The 16,903-nt window shown below is 34.5% G+C and overlaps 1 protein-coding gene across 1 annotated transcript in view; it reads right to left on the reverse strand.

The window, feature by feature from the left end:
- The window catches only part of RASSF6 (Ras association domain family member 6), a 48,405-nt gene that overhangs the window by 7,670 nt on the left and 23,832 nt on the right, over positions 1-16,903 (reverse strand). The window contains exons 4-8 of the mRNA XM_007998867.3: positions 12,964-13,106; positions 7,347-7,441; positions 4,884-5,068; positions 1,849-1,950; positions 1,477-1,528 (exon numbers count right to left, since the gene is read on the reverse strand). Coding sequence (XP_007997058.1) covers positions 1,477-1,528; positions 1,849-1,950; positions 4,884-5,068; positions 7,347-7,441; positions 12,964-13,106 — 577 coding nt within the window. The remainder of the gene's footprint in view (positions 1-1,476; positions 1,529-1,848; positions 1,951-4,883; positions 5,069-7,346; positions 7,442-12,963; positions 13,107-16,903) is intronic.

Here is a 16,903-nt window from a genome sequence, read left to right on the forward strand (position 1 = left end):
TGGCAGCGTAATAATCACTTATTTAATCATTTCCCTAGTATGAGTGACTTTGTCTTTAGCTTTTTGTCCTCATAAACAGCCTTGCACATAAATCTGTAGGCACTAGGGCTTACATTTTTGTGGGATAGATTCTCACAAGCGGAATGGTCGAGTTAAAGGACATATATACTGTAAATTTTAATAACTATTGCAAGAATAATTTCCAAAAAAGAGAAAGTCGTATTTTCACCAGTGTTGCATAAAAATATCTTTTTACCCCGATGCATGTCAGCCACAGGTAGAATCATTTTAAAGCACTTTGCCAATCTGAGAAGTGCAAGATAATATTACAGTGTGGCTTGAGCTTGCATTTCCTTAGCTACTTGCATTTCACTGAGTTTAAGACTTTTCTGAAACTATTTAACTTGTTATTATAGCTTTTTATTTGAATTGTATTTTCATGTTTTTTTTTTTCTATTTTTGTTGGATTGTTTGTCTTTTTGTTACCATTTTGTAGGAAACTATTGGTATTATAGTTATTAATCTTCAGAGTACATTGACAATGTTCTTTGTAATTTACTACTTGTATCTTTTAAATTGTTACACAGTCCAATATTGCTACCCTTTATTTTATATCTTTTGGTTTTCTTTCTTTCCTAAACAAAGAGAATATGAATATATATATGCCCTTAGAATTTTCCAAAAAATAGATCTTATCTTTAAGCTTTCTATTTATAAGGACTTTAATTTTATATATGTTTGGAGATACAGCTTCCATTTTCTTAAGGTTGTTCTGGCATCAAAATGTATTATTTTATTCTAATACATTTCTGGCTCAAACATTCTGACACTTAAATTATAGCATGAGTTTTTTTCTACAAATTGACATACAATTTTTCATTTGTGAAGTTTTAAAATCTTTCATTTCAGTATCACTTTAAGTTTTCTCTAATCTCTCTATCATGCTCCTAGCATCCCACTTATAGTGCCTTCCCAAAGTTCTACTTCTAACCTTTTACCCACTACCATAAAGTTCTGAATATGCATCTCTACTGAGGAAGAGATAGCACTCCCGCAATGTGTCAGACCCTGTGCTAAAAAAGAGGCCATATCAACATCAGAGAGAACAGGTATGCAATCGTGACTCCTCTAAGAGTGACACTCAGAAAGGAAGCCAAAAAGAAAGTTACAGAGACGAGCAAAGACAAAAGTGCTTAACAGTTCCCGAGGGTTCTGATCTCCATTCAGATAATTTAATATCTGGCCAACAAGCAAACTCTTTCATATAATAAACCCTTCAGGGATACCTTATTCTTAAGTTATCTTTCTTTAAAATTGTGGACTATAGATAGTGTTCTAAAGACTATGCCTTCCTTTCTTCCTGCCCATTCCTCCCCTTTCTCCACAGAAGGAGGTAAACTGCTCTTCTGCCGTCCCTCTGGGCAGCAAACTGTAACACTCTAGAGTCAGGTACAAACTGTGATCAAGCTTTCTTACCTCCTGTCGCAAAAATAACATGAAGAGCAAAATCCTGGGGACTATTTTCAATCTGTCAATGGAAAAAATGAACAAATATAAATTCTTTGTTGTTATATGATGTTTTCTAACCCGATCAGACCCAAATCATGTCTGTTTTCTCTCTTCCATTTTTCACTTTTAGACATAAAATCTTCTCTGCTCTTATGGGAATTACATAATTTTTCAAGGGATAGTTACTAGAAGGTGTTATACACAGGAAAGAATCTTTCAGTACTCAACATACAATTTAGATTTACACGTTCATAGATCTTTTACAGAAGAGTGGATTTATGTGTTTACAGTTGAATTACATATAATATGTTTATAGCTCAGTTAAGTGATAAAGGTTACCTTAAATTTTTGGAGAAGTTGCTTTATTACTTCTTCAGTTCTCATGTTACTGTTTACTCTGACCTTAGTTTCTGATCCAAAGGCTGGAATGAAAATTGATGTCTAGAAAAAGAATTGTCATATAAGTCTTTAAAATTATATTATATTAAGGGTAGTCAATATCTTGAACATAGTCTTCTTATAGGGTAAAAAATAATCCAAGGTTATCCATTTAAAAATTTTGTTTTGTTTTTGTTTGCTTTTCTTTGTTGTTTTTTAATATTATGTGTTCTCTTAAGCAGCTTTATATTGTTTCTAGAGTAAATTAGGCAAAACACCATTTAAGGATGCTTATAACATTTTCACTGGACAATTACACCCCTCTTTAGTGTAGTTTAAGATTTCAAAATAAGTAAGAAAGAATGTCACCAGATGTGTATTTAAAAATGGAAAGGGATATTAAGGAAGGATTTATTTCCATATATTTTATTTATATGCACAATCTCCAAGTATTCCAAGGCTCTGTAGTGGGTAGGTTCAGCAGACGTGGAGATGGGTGGGTTTTGGGGTGGCTCAGTGGAATGTTAAAAAGATAAGTCTTACATTGAGAGATTTGAGAGATCAGCAAATTAGCATCAAAGTATACAAACACACAGGTATATAACATCCACACATGTAACACACACACGGCATTGGTGTGCGTAAAAATATGGATAGGTAAATAAGTTTTCTGAGAAGATGTATAGAGAATGTCTAGGATACACTTTTATAAGTATGAGAAAATTCATTATTTGTAGACATTTTAGAGCATTGATAAGTTATTCTGTGACATTTACAATTTCTATGGAGCCCTGAAAAACCACATGTTCATCCCACGCTAAGGTGAGAATATGTTGTACGTTTGGTTTGATGTTGTTTATGTGAAGAAGCTTCATGCAGTATGACAATAACATAGATTACCATTCAGGAGACCTAGATTTTAGTGCCCACTAACTGCCCACGAACTCCAACTTTGTCAACTCACTTAACATCTTTATTGACTCACTTAACATATATTTGATAAATGACTTCATTTATAAAATGAGAGTAAGACTAAATAATCTCTAAGAGTCATTCTAAAATGTCAACATACAGTGAATTTGTTTTTCAGAGCAATATTTTAAATCCACAGTCTTTATATCAGTTGTGTTGGCCAAAACATATAATAAAACCTGTTATCATTTAGTATTGCATAGATAGAAATATACTACTGGTGAAGTTATATTCACCATAACTAATCTCCAGATAAGACAGTCTAAGCCTTTAATATGTGCATTATTCATAGCTTAACAATATTGGCATTAACAAGGGGCTTCATAGTATAAAAACATATCTTATGACACACAGCAACTTAAGAAATATATCCACTACAATTCCTATATGTCCATCACCGTATAATTATTGATAGAATGCTTTGTTTTTTCTTTTTTGTTTATATTGTTTTCCGCTAGTTATTAAATTACAGTGAATGACATTTGTGTAAAATATCTATAGTCCCAGCTTGAGCTCATTCAATCAACAGCAACAACATAAGCTGATGCAAACTGAGTTCTTCTTTTGTGCTAGGTACTATTCTTATGTTTAACTTACCTCATTTCATTCCATCCAGTCAACAACCTTGTAAAGTAAGAAGAATGAAGGAACTAAGATCAAGAGATTGAGGAGGTTTTAAACTTGCTCACCAAGAATGTAAAACCAGGCTGTCACACTCCAGGGCCCAAGCATTTTACCACCATTCTGTGCTGCCAACCTAGTGTCAATTTCATTTTCAGCACAAGTGATCCAATCTGAAAGTCACTTGCTTGGAGCAATGTGGCTTTCCTTCTTCAACACAAATTACCCCACAAGATAATGACATATAACACAATTTCTGAGAAGAGGGAACCAAGACAATTGGTAGCTGCCTCTCTGTGGGGGACTATCGATGCTACTTTGTAGCTATGAGGATGATTCTGGAACCCTAAAATTCTGATATGAATAAAGAATTGAGAAGAGAGGTTTCTCCCCACAAGGCTCCAAAGACACACTATTGATACCTCTGAAGAGTAGAAGAAGAAGAAATAAAGTAGAAATCCTTACAGGAAAAAGCCTACAAAGCAATGAGTTCCTATTTCTTCTTAAAGGCCTCAGAAGATACCTGGCACAGTGTGAGTGCTAAGTATTTATGAGATGGAGTGATGAATGATTGCTAAGGTACATCACATGAAAAATATTTGAGTTCTGGAAAAAAAATGATGATATATTTCCTACCTTCAGCAGAATGTAATGTCTTACAAGCACTATGGAAAGGCACATATAAATTTAACACATATTAAATGAAAAAGCGGAATGTGAATTGTATCTAAACTACAACTACACTTACATAAAAAGGGTATGTGTATAGATAAAAGACCTGGAACATGGCAACATGAGAAATTTGATTTATTGGAATACATTGGCCTGTGGCTTTTTGCTTTTATTGAAATACTCATGTTCAAATGTCCTTTGATCCAACCTCTTTGTGGCACTTACATTATTCTAATATTGTTGTTGGGATGTTGGTTTCCCTGCTCAGTCCCTGAGCTTCATGCTGGCTGAGACATCAGTTGCCTCATGGGCATATTTTTAATGCTTGGCAGAGTGTCTGCCACTTAGATAGAGTTCATCCATCATGGTGGTTAAAAACTTGTGTTCTGGAGTCAGACAAAGTTAGGTTCAGGTTGAGAGTTATTACTTAAAAGTAGCATAATCTAAGACAAATTGCTTAATCTCCATGACCCTAATTAGCTTATATGTCAAGTAGAGAAAATAATGGTACCTATTTCATAAGATTGTTTTAGTGATTAATAGGATTATTCAGTAAAAATCTATTTAAAACACATTTACTTTAATATCTAGCACATAGAGAGTGCCCCCAAAACGTTAGATATGCTACTATTATTATTATGACTTTAAATTGCAAATTGAATTGAGTGGTATTGTTAGTGAAATAGGGAACCTTATTTTATATTACATTAATGGAATTGTAACCCACTTACTTCATGGTTATAGAAGTGTCCATTAATAGAGGCTCTATTTTTCTGTCTTTCTTTTCTGTCCATCATCAGAGGCTTCATCCTTTTTCTCACCAGGGCTGCTTCACTCATGGTTCTATAGAGCATTGGGGAGTCTGGTTCATCCTCTGCATGTGACTTCAGGGTGTTGCTATGATAAGATAAATAGTCTGGGAAGAATAGATTATAAGCTCATATCATTTAGCTGCCTGTCTCCTAGCATCCTGAGTGGATTTGTGTATGCTTTCATAATTTTAGGAATATTGCTATTTTCTGGCTGTGTAAAAGCATTATAGTCCACTGCTTAGCTGCATATTTACTTATTAAATGTTGCCTGAGACTGACTCAGCAAATTCTGCCAGTATCTCATATAAAATTCTTATGTCTTATTCTTACGTTTCATAAGAAATGATCACAATGATCATATTTGGAGTTTGGGCATTCCTTTATTCTTAATTTATTAGGGAGTGAATTTTATGGCATTTCAGAATGTTAGAGCTGGAATAAACCCGATACTTTATCAGGTTTGATCTCTTATAGGTAAGAAAAAGTACAGTGAGTTGAAGTGGCTTTCCTATGGACATAGTACTCATAAATGATAGAATCAGGTCTGGATCCTTATTATACGTTGGCCTGAGTTCATTGGAGCTTTCCCTAAAAAATAAACACTGGGCCTTAGTTTTCCTATAAAACTACAGAAAGCTCTTTGAGAAGCCATTTATATGGTGTGTGGCGCATTCAAAGATTTTGTTCCCATCTTTTATAAAAGCAAAAGGAATGGTATGCTTTGGACTAGTCCTACTATTTGTAATATATCACAAAGGTAATTCACATTATATTCTTTTTAGAACATTCCAAAAGTATGGTATGAATGACTTTTTCACTTAGTTGCCCACTATCCTATTATTTCTTCTTGAGTCATGTATATTTAACAATGATTCATGATTTATTAGTCAAAATTTGGTTATTGAATTATTACAATTTTTATAGTAGATTTTAGAGTATAAAATAATAGTGTAGTGTTGAATGGCTCTACTATCTATTGAGTAGGCAGAAGGTGTTTAAATGGAATTGAATGGAGCTACAATGTGTTACTAGCCTAAGATGCAGAAGATTCAAACCTGCCTTCTGCCCCTCTTTCTGCTTGTATCCAGTTGATGGTGCCTTTTTCAATTTCCTCTACTATGCATATTCATATGTAAGAATAAGGCCATTAGGTGGCATTTGTGTTTTATTTTACTTTAGGATTTTAAATAATTTTCTATTGTAATTAGAACATCATCAAATAGGCATGAGATATTTCTTCCTTCTCCAGCACTGCTGTTTAAAATACAAATAGATTTTTATGATGTCTTTGATGCCAAGATACTGGGATTTCCTTGGGTTTAATATATATTTTTAAAAGGATAATTGGAAGGGCCCATATTTAACAAGATGTAAAGATCCCACGGGATAAAGATAAGGGAACCCTGGAAGCAACATCATGTTTGTCATAGGATCTGGGTTCTTGTGAAGTAGCAGAGGAGGTGAAATTGAGAATGATTTGAAAAAAGAAAAAGAAAACAAACATTTCAAGTTGCTGGTAGGCTTGTGAAGTTAATGCTAGTACTGACTTTGTAAATCACAGCCCCATTTCAGGCACATGAACCCTGTCCACCACCCCTCATTCTAGCTTCAGTCATCAGCATCTGCTAATCTTTGAATCTTATGTGTATGTGAGAATTACGTGAAAAAATTCATATAAAATACAAAATATTATGCCTGATACTTAGCAGAGTCTCAACAGATTACAGCTATCAATAGCTTTGTTATTACTCTTACATCATCACCATTATGATTACAACTACTAATGTCACACATCCCTGGAGCTGGCATTTCCCATTAGTTTGCCAAGTTCAGTATGGATCCATTTGATCCTTAAGTATATTTCTCTTTTAAAAAGATCTTTGAAATAACTCCATCAAATATAAAATTGACTCCAGCATATCTGTGTGTTTCTGAGAAGTAATGTTATTGAAATACCTATTAACTAACTAAAACGTTCAACTTCTAAAAAGATACAGGATTAGGTCTGATGGGCTTGGCCTAACATATAAAGCTATTGAGAATAATAAATGACTCTAATCTTTGTGGAAGATATTGAACAATTTTATGAATACACACTTTATTAAAACTATTAGCTCTTCCTATTCTAATAAATCTGAGTGATGTAATATAATTTTTTAAAAATTGTATTTTATATACAAAAGTAAGGTCCTTGAATGTCATACAAATACTATAGTGACTTAAGTTACTATGTTCCTAAGATATTAAAAATATATACACATATAAAACAAAAGTTTATTGTGTAGTAGTATGAAAAAGGTTAGATTTCAGGGAAACATATGGGGTCATACTTTACATTAATTAAAAATTAAGTCTCCCAATCAATAAGATTTTGATACTGACCTTGCTGGGAATTCCTTGTTTCAGACATTGGAATCTGGGTCCTGTCCAGCTCACTAATACGATAGAGATCATCAAATTCCCCCCAGCGTGTCATTCTAAAAAGTAATAAATATTGTATGTAACATCAGTTCCATTCATATGGAAGCCTATGATGGTTTCCAGATTTACAATATTAATATAGTAATACTGCGGGCCTCTGTAGGTGGATATATCATCCAAAGTTATAACAATTTTATGATATTATTAAAATTATATTCATATATTCATACCAAAGTGGTCAACATATGTTTTAAATACTTCCTGTACTTTTACAGAGCTATCTTCTTGACATAGTAATTCAGTTACATACTGAAACACAAGTTACATAGATTCTGTAAAACATATGTCCAAATTGAATTAGTAAAAACCAAGATGATCAATTGTTATAAAGATATTTCATAACACTCTTAGGAGAGTTTAGGTATAAAAGTGTTCTTTATATATCCTGTCAATATGTATTGTACTTTTTGCATTCAAAACATTGTTAGGTAGAGTGGTTCTAAAATAATAAAATGTGGTGCCTATCTTCTAAGGCACTTGACTACCATGAAGAATGTAGTTTACAAAGAAGGAAAATATATGAGTTTTCTGCCAGAAAATTATGATTTCATAAAGAAACTAACAATTTTAAGTGCATTCTAGTGCTCAGAATAAATAAAATCTGACAAATATTTGTTTTTACGGCAGGCTAAATCTCAATTTTATTTTATTTATCTGGTCTTAAGTTTCTTATCTTCTCGGTGCCTGTGTCCTCATCAGTAAAATGAAAATGATAATAGTATGAGGTAGGATAGGGTTGTTTTGAGGATTAAAAGAGTGAATTTGTATAAAACTATTGCAACGGTGCCCTGAAAATAGTAAGCATTCAATATAGATTAACAATAATTATAATTATCCTCATCTCCATTGCCATCATCATTATCGTCATCATCATTATCATCATCAGCAGCATCTGTATCCATTTCATTCCTGATGGGCCGGGAACCATTAGAGACCCAAGGTGTTACTGGATCTCTCTAGGCAAATGGATGCTATTACCTAAGAATCTCTTCAATAATGTCTGTTTTCCTTATGACTAAAATATATTCCACTTATAGGGAATTTGCGGCATTGACTCTACCAAATTTCATTGGTGGCAACAAAAAATATTTATTAAAACGAATCGTAGTGAATATGAAAAAAATCACCCCTTATCCTCTTTACTTTTGGATTCTTTCGAAGCCTGTTTTATGGCTACTATATTATTTGAGTCTTACAATAGCCTTATGAGGTAGAGAAGGTAATCCTAATATATTTGTTAATTTTCCAGCAAGCTGTACTGTTCAGAATACAGCCAATCAAAATAAATGTCATAAAGCCCAACTATAGGTAGTAACTTTAACTCAAAGGAAAACTACCAGGTCCTGACTCAGAATCTAATTAGTCTTATGGCAGATAAAATAATCCATTTCCCCCAATCTATAGCAGCTGAATAATCAGAAAGTGGCTGATATAATTATCATAGAAGGAGGGTTAGGAATGGAAAAGTCAATACCAATGAAAAACAGAAACTAAAAATGCAAAGTAACCTGATGCTATTTCATAGGGCTAAAGATAAGAATCCCTAGGATGTCAGTCATATTCTTGGTGACCCTGGAAGATGTGACAGCTTAGTGTTGTCACACAAATATAGGAGGCCAAAAGTGGTCCAATATATTCCATGTTTGGCCCCTTATTTTTTCTATCATCTACAGCAGAAAACACCAGTTTTCAGCTCTGGATTGTGTAATTTGAAGCATCACCCTATCCAACTGTGCACATGACTACGCTTCAGGGCAGTTATTCAGAGTTTTCAAGAGAAAACTGGTTGGCACTTTATGTAATATCAAATAGTTTAACTTGCCCAAACATGGGACTTCTGTTGCTCTGACTAAAGTTCAGGGTGTATATCATTTGCAAATTTAAACTGTGGGGAGGTTTTCTAAGAAGTTTAAAAATAAAAAGGAGGTAGAAATTTGATAGACAAATAGAATATGGTCACTTCCCTACCCATATTGTAAGAAAAAAAACACCTCTGACGTTATTCAAATGTACACCTGTCCAGTTTGTGCTCTTTATGTTATTCTGTCATGACTCATCCAATATATGCAAAAGCTGAATTTGGAAAGATATTAAAAACAGAAGTGAAAAATAGTGTAAGCAAATACCACCTTAACAAGGGTGTTCTTTTCTTTTGTTATGAAAGATTTCCAAAACGCTTGTGCCACATATGAGAGATCAAAGTACTGTCCATAGAATCGTTTCCGTAAAGAATAACAAGTGGTCAGAGCTCAGATAAACTGATTTTTTAAAAGCTTCTTCACTCCAATCAAGCTGATGTTTCCTCTGTGTGACTCATTTTAAACATAATTAAAACAAACTAACGTGACAAGACCAATGATTCTGTCAAAGAGTGAACTGAAAGACACAAGATTAGAGCCCTTCCTGCAGCTGAAGTTCCATGTCATTTACCGCAGGTTTACCCACTGCAGATATAAAATCTGTTATCCTGCAAGAGCAGAGGTGTAAGTTTTGCCCAGAGATGCCCAGTAAGGGAAAAAGAAAATACGAGAAGTTTAGGAGTAAGAAAATAGTCAATTTCTTTTCACAACTAAAGGCTGAGTATTTAAATGGATGTTACCTTAAAAGAGACAACCAGAGGGAGGGTGTCTAGAATTGGATTGAAAAAACAAAAATGATAGCTTAGGTGGCTACGCACCCCATCAATGAACCGGAAACCAGAGAAAACCGATTTCAAATTGTGCTGTGCCTTCCTGCCTGAGTGTTCGGCTGGCTCCCAGGAAGTACTCTTGGCTAATTAATGACAACCATATCTAATCTTGCTCTTGTGTGCATGTGGCTCTGTATGTATGTAAAAGGAACGGGATCTTTTGCTGCCAAATGTTCTACAGTTAGTCTTGTTACTGGAAAAGGACAAGCCGGTGAAGGTTTCTAGGTAATGTTTCTCAACTTTAAACAAAAGAGCCAATTCCTGTTTGCTTCACGGCAATTTACTATAATAAACAATGCAAAATGTAAATGGATCTTATAGCAGGTGTATCATGAGGATATTATTTTAGAACCTGTGGCAGTCTACGGAGAGGCATATTACCTTATCCACCTGGGCTCTTGAAACTCATCCAAAAATTCAGAATTGCTAGGAACAAGTGTTTTAAATTTGAGAAGTTAAAGCATATCTTGGTTAATAATAATAATAAAATATTATGTATTTCAAAAGAGTTAAAAACCGGAATTTTTTGTGTTCTCTATTCTAAAAAAGATAAATATTTGAGATGATTGATATGTTAATTAGCCTGTTTTGTTCATTCCACAACGTACATACGCATAAAAACATGTTGCATCCCATAAATGTATAGAATTATTTGTTAAAAATAAAATAAAATTTAAAACATATCTTGGTAAAGCCATATAAAATAATGATGGTTTACGGTGATACTACAATTACCTTACTTCATCTCTTTGACATTTTCCTTTAATGTTTGATATTTCTTACATTTTCATAAATTAAAAAATTAAAATGCATCAAATAGGTGTGACTCCTCAGAGAATTTTGCAATGAGGGCTTAGGTCATATAAAGTTTGGTAGTTAATTTTGTAAATTCATATCTTGTACAGTTTTCTGAAAGCAGAACCCAAGAGTAATTTTTCCTTTTAAACGATGCTCCTTGTCATTTAGAATCATCAGCCTCATCAGTCATAAGGTTCCTGGAGTGAGAACTGCGGGGCTCTCTCAGGCTGCCTGAGGCTGCTGCCTCCCTTCTGTTCTTCGGTAGGCACTGAGCCCTAAGCTCATTGGCAATCCTTAGCTTGGATGGGAGACAAGAGACAGATAGAGGGACCAAGTAGTCACAACAAAGCAGAGGTAATTTAACCACAGACTTCTGGGGATTTTGCTCTATACTATGTTTTGAATCTCCTCTTTGTGTCAGGCACACAGTTGGCACTGGGATGAATAAAGCAAATAAAGCAAAAATGAATAAAGCACATTCCCTACCACCGAGAAGCTTGCATTATAGACAAGGAGATAAGTATACAAAAATACTATTGACTGCATGTGTGTTAAGTGGTATAGAAAAGTTTTCAGTGAACCTAGTATAGACTGAGGGGTCAGAAATGGCTTTTTGGAGAACATGTTACCTCATCTGTGTCTTAAAGGATTGGTGGAAGAGAGTCTGGCGAATGAATGTGGAGAAGCAGGTGAACTTCCAGGCAGAGTCAGGAAAATTATAAATTGCATGAAATGTGTAGGGAATTATAAAACATTCAGCTGGTGGTAGCATAATTTTTGAGAAATATTGGCACGGTGAAAATCATAGTCTGTCTTAAATATTTTTTTTCCAAAGGAAAAGCAGACTTCTGTCAAGGTGATAATTAATTTTTCTTAGTTGTGGCCAAATATCACATTGGACAAATTGTCCTGGCAGCTCCTTCTCCATTGCCTCCTCTGATAGAATGCCTGCTCATCTAACAATGGATGGGAGGATGAATGTTATGAAGAGAAGACTTGCTATCTCAATGTATATACACAGTGGGTTGAGCTGGAGAGGTAAGGACTAAAAAGCAAGAAGGGATGGAAAAAAAGGATGAAAGGAACCTTTATACAGGTATGTTTCTTGCTGAGAATATTTATTAATTTTTCTAAAACTTGTAAAAAGGTAAGGAAAAAATCAGCCCAACCTGGATATCCAAGGGACACTTGCATAAACCCACACAGGGGACTGTTTTGTGCATTTATTTAACTTCAAATGCATTTCAGGGTGTTCTGTTGAACAGGATTGGGACAATCAGATGGAGCATCATTAAGTCTCCCTGGTAGAAAGCACGATGAGCCCTTTGTTCCAAGGAAATAAGACATTTAGATTTTATCCTCTTATTTTGGAGACCAGGCCAGGGTAAATCAAATTCTGCTTTTACATTTTGTCTTTTCCAATGAAGGAATGCAGTCTCCAGGAAAGAAGTAACAGAGCAGAGGAGTTGAGACCACAGACTGTGGAGCACAGACAAAAGTAAGGCCCAGTCCAGTTCTGCCACATTGTAATTGGGGATCTTACACAAATTAGCTAATCTTGAAGAGCTCTGGTTTCTGAACACTTGCTTCACTGAATTGCTGGGAAGTGTTTTTTTTTTTTTTTTTTTTGAGACGAAGTCTCGCTCTGTCACCCAGGCTGGGGTGCAATGGCGCGATCTTGGCCCACTACCCTGATGAAAGCGATTCTCCTGCCTCAGCCTTCCGAGTAGCTGGGATTACAGGTGGCTGCCACCATGCCTAGCTAATTTTTGTATTTTTAGTGGAGATTGGGTTTCACCATGCTGGCCAGGCTGGTCTTGAACTCCTGACCTCAGGTGATACACCTGCCTCGGCCTCCCAAAGTGCTGGGATTACAGGGGTGAGCCACCGTGCCCGGCCATTGCTGGGAAATTAAATGAGATTGTGTATAATCAGTTTCACACAAGCCTAAGTTTCCCTCCTTAAGCATACACACAATAAAACTAGATACGACGATTATCTGAGTAATTAAAAACATGAAAGATAGCTTACCCTTTGCTGGAGAAGACATCTGATGACTTCATACTAGTAAAAGAAGAGAATGGCTTCTCATCCTGTATTTTTAGCTGTATAGGTCGTTTTACTCCCCAGAAAATGTCCAGCATTCCTTCAACAATTAGTTTGCCATCTTCTGTCTAAGGAAGAAATGAATAGTCCCCCAATTGGTTTTGTATTATTTATAGACAGTAAATGTTTTAACTGAAGATGTAGAAATTAAGTGTGTAAGAAACCTTAATAGGTTAAAAATAAATCCCAGGGTTATGATTTGGCTTTCCAATTTATCTACAAAGCAATTCTATTTTTAAAACATTCTTTTGTTTTTGAAAACAGCTATACCCAGCAAAGTGAGTAAATCATAATGGTAATGGCATGTCCACCAGAGGGCACGGTACGTCAAAATGCTTTCTGAACTCTGATTCTTCAATTAAGTGGAATTTAAATTCTCTAATTTTGTTTAATTTAAAATCAAAGCAGATTCAAAAATTATACTGAACTAGAAATTAGAAAAAAAACAGCTATTTAAATATTTAGCAGCTATTTCCTCATTGCTGAACAGAAAAATATTTAACTCACAAAGTTACACAAAACAAGTAAAATAATACCTGTGAATATACACTGTAAAAATTCAAAACATTATAGATATATTTGATAAAACAATAGCATTTGAAGAATTTCTTTAAAATTAGAAATATAACAAAAGAAGGAGACAAGCTTAACATCATGAATTCTGTGGAAACTTTTGAATTAAAGTGTAAATCATCATTATGTATACGAAAGTCCTTTTCCAATGTTAAAGTAATGTTTTCTATTATAGAAACTTTGGAAAATATAGAAACTAACAAAAATCATATGCCAGCCACCCAATACCTATTTTAACATTCATTAACTATTATTGACATTATGAAGAATCGATTGTTAGACAACATTTAATAACTTAATTCTTATTTGAGAGCATGATGAAAACTCCATACTCTGGAATCAGTTGGACCTGTGCTTAAACCCTGGCTCTGCCACTTCCTAGTTGTGGCTTGGACAAGTTGCTGGCTACCTTTAAATTTGGACTTTCTCATGTGAAAAACAGATATTCATAGCACCTGGCATTCAATAGGTGCTCTATGTTACTGTTTGTTATTTCTTTGGCTGATAAACTTGCTTTGGAATCACTCCTGAAACAAAGTTTTACACTTCTTCCACTTTTGACTTTACATTTCAGATTACTAAGAGGTCAGGTCACCAATCAGTTGTTTTCAACAATCAAACACAATTTATTCCTTGAAATAACTGTATATGATATAGGTTATATAGTTAATGGTGGATAGCATTCTTTTTTTTTTTTTTTTGGTTAAATCAATGAACACATGAATATTTTATTAACATGGTCTGCAAATATAAGAAAGAGAAAAAGTCCTGAGATGCTCCTTCCCTGTGTATTTTTGTGTATGCATGAACACTTTCAAACATTTATTTTTTTAATTCATGTTAATTCCATTTATTTTCTACTTTTATTTTTATTTTATTATACTTTAAGTTCTAGAGTACATGTGCACAACGTGCAGGTTTGTTACATATGTATACATGTGCCATGTTGGTGTGCTGCACCCCTTAACTCGTCATTTACATTAGGTATATCTCCTAATATTATCCCTCCCCCCACCCCCCTCCCCAAAATAGGCCCCTGTGTGTGATGTTCCCCTTCCTGTGTTCAAGTGATCTCATTGTTCAATTCCCACCTATTGGGAGAACATGCGGTGTTTGGTTTTCTGTTCTTGCGATAGTTTGCTGAGAATGATGGTTTCCAACTGCATCCATGTCCCTACAAAGGACACGAACTCATCCCTTTTAATGGCTGCATAGTATTCCATAGTGTATATGTGCCACATTTTCTTAATCCAGTCTATCACTGATGGACATTTGGGTTGATTCCAAGTCTTTGCTATTGTGAATAGTGCTGCAATAAACATATGTGTGCATGTGTCTTTATAGCAACATGATTTATAATCCTTTGGGTATATGCCCAGTAATGGGATTGCTGGGTCAATTGGTATTTCTAGTTCTAGATTCTTGAGGAATTGCCACACTATTTTCCACAATGGTTGAACTAGTTTACAGTCCCACCAACAGTGTAAAACTGCTCCTATTTCTCCACATCCTCTCCAGCACCGTTGCTTCCTGACTTTTTAATGATTGCCATTCTAACTGGTGTGAGACGGTTTCTCATTGTGGTCTTGATTTGCATTTCTCATAGCATTCTTTCTCTGCCTAACTCGAACTCAATTAAGCCTTTATATCAAAAACTCATAGAATCTCTGAAAATAAAAAAAAAAAACTACTCTGCTGAGGTTGTTAATTCTTCATTGCTATATCTCCAGCTTTTAAAATGGTGTTCTGTACATGCTAGACACTCAATAAATATTTCATTAATTATTAATTAATTAATTGAATAAATAAATTAATTTATTCATCAAAGATGAATAAAGCCACATATTGTCATCCAAGGATGACAATTTTTAAACAGTGTCAGAAGATTTGAAAAATTCTGAGTTATGACTTTATTGACCAGTGTGTTAAGATTGAAAAGTCTTCTAGCCTCACCATATACTTCATTTCATACAGTTATAAAAAATTATATAAAACATGAAACTATTTTTAAAAATTAAATAACTTTTTTTTTTTTTTTTTTTTTTTTTTGAGACAGAGTCTCACTCTGTCGCCCAGGCTGGAGTACAGTGGTGTGATCTTGGCTTACTGCAATCCCCACCTCCTCGGTTCAGGTGATTCTCCTGTCTCAACCTCCTGAGTAGCTGGGATAACAGGCATGCACCACCATGTCTGGATAATTTTTGTATGTTTTTTTAGTAGAGACAGGGTTTTGCTATGTTGGCCAGGGTGGTCTCGAACTCCTGACCTCAGGTGATCCGCCTGCCTTGGCCTCCCAAAGTGCTGGAATTACAGGCATGAGCCACCATGCCTGACCTAAATAACTTTTGTATTATAAATGGAGCACTGATGTACAGAATTGGAAAGAATATGCCTCAACTTAAATGTTCATAACACCAAAACTCAAATATTTACCTAAAGGAAACAAACTTAGTATCATGAAATTTGTGGAAACTCTTGAATTAAAGTATAAATAATCATTTTCCTAGTTTTAATCTTTTCCTAAATTTTATATTTTTATAATTATGTATATGAAAGATTTAAGACATAGGACAATGTTGAAATAACTTAAAATTAGGCCCACTTCTTTATAAAGGGATTAGTTATTTCATTCAGTATATTATTGAATTTGGGAAAGTAATTGAAATACCCAATTGAACTAAATCATTCTACCTTAATAGGAAAGGCCAGAGTGCTTTGTAAATTTCCTTCTGTCCAAACTGTAGATTTAAGCCAAATCATGGTCATCTAAAGTCCACGCTGTGCCATGAAATTAAATCAGGAGTAGAAAATTTTAATGTCCCCTTTGGCCAGGAAGATATTGTAAATATGTAAAGTGAACCCCATCAGAATACAAGGCTGAGTGAAGAGACCTACGGAGAATGAAGCACTGAAATTAAATAAAAAGAAAAAAGTAAACAAAACGCTACTTTGTACAGTAACCTACCAGTGGCACTCCTAAAAATGCTTTTGAAGAAATAAAGTGCATTCAAATAGCAAGAGAGGAAGTCAAACTTTCCCTGTTTGCAGATGACATGATCTTATATCGAGAAAACCCCATCGTTCCAGCCCAAAAGCTTCTTAAGCTGATATGCAACTTCAGCAAAGTCTCAGGATACAAAATCGATGTGCAAAAATTGCTAGCATTCCTATACACCAACAACAGTCAAACAGAGAGCCAAATCCCAAACAAACTCCCACAGAAAGAATAAAATACCTAGGAATACAGCTAACAAGGGAAGTGAAAGACATTTACAAAGATAACTGTAAGTCA

The sequence above is a fragment of the Chlorocebus sabaeus genome, chromosome 7 (assembly GCF_047675955.1).
Source record: "Chlorocebus sabaeus isolate Y175 chromosome 7, mChlSab1.0.hap1, whole genome shotgun sequence".
NCBI classification, from domain to species: Eukaryota; Metazoa; Chordata; class Mammalia; order Primates; family Cercopithecidae; genus Chlorocebus; species Chlorocebus sabaeus.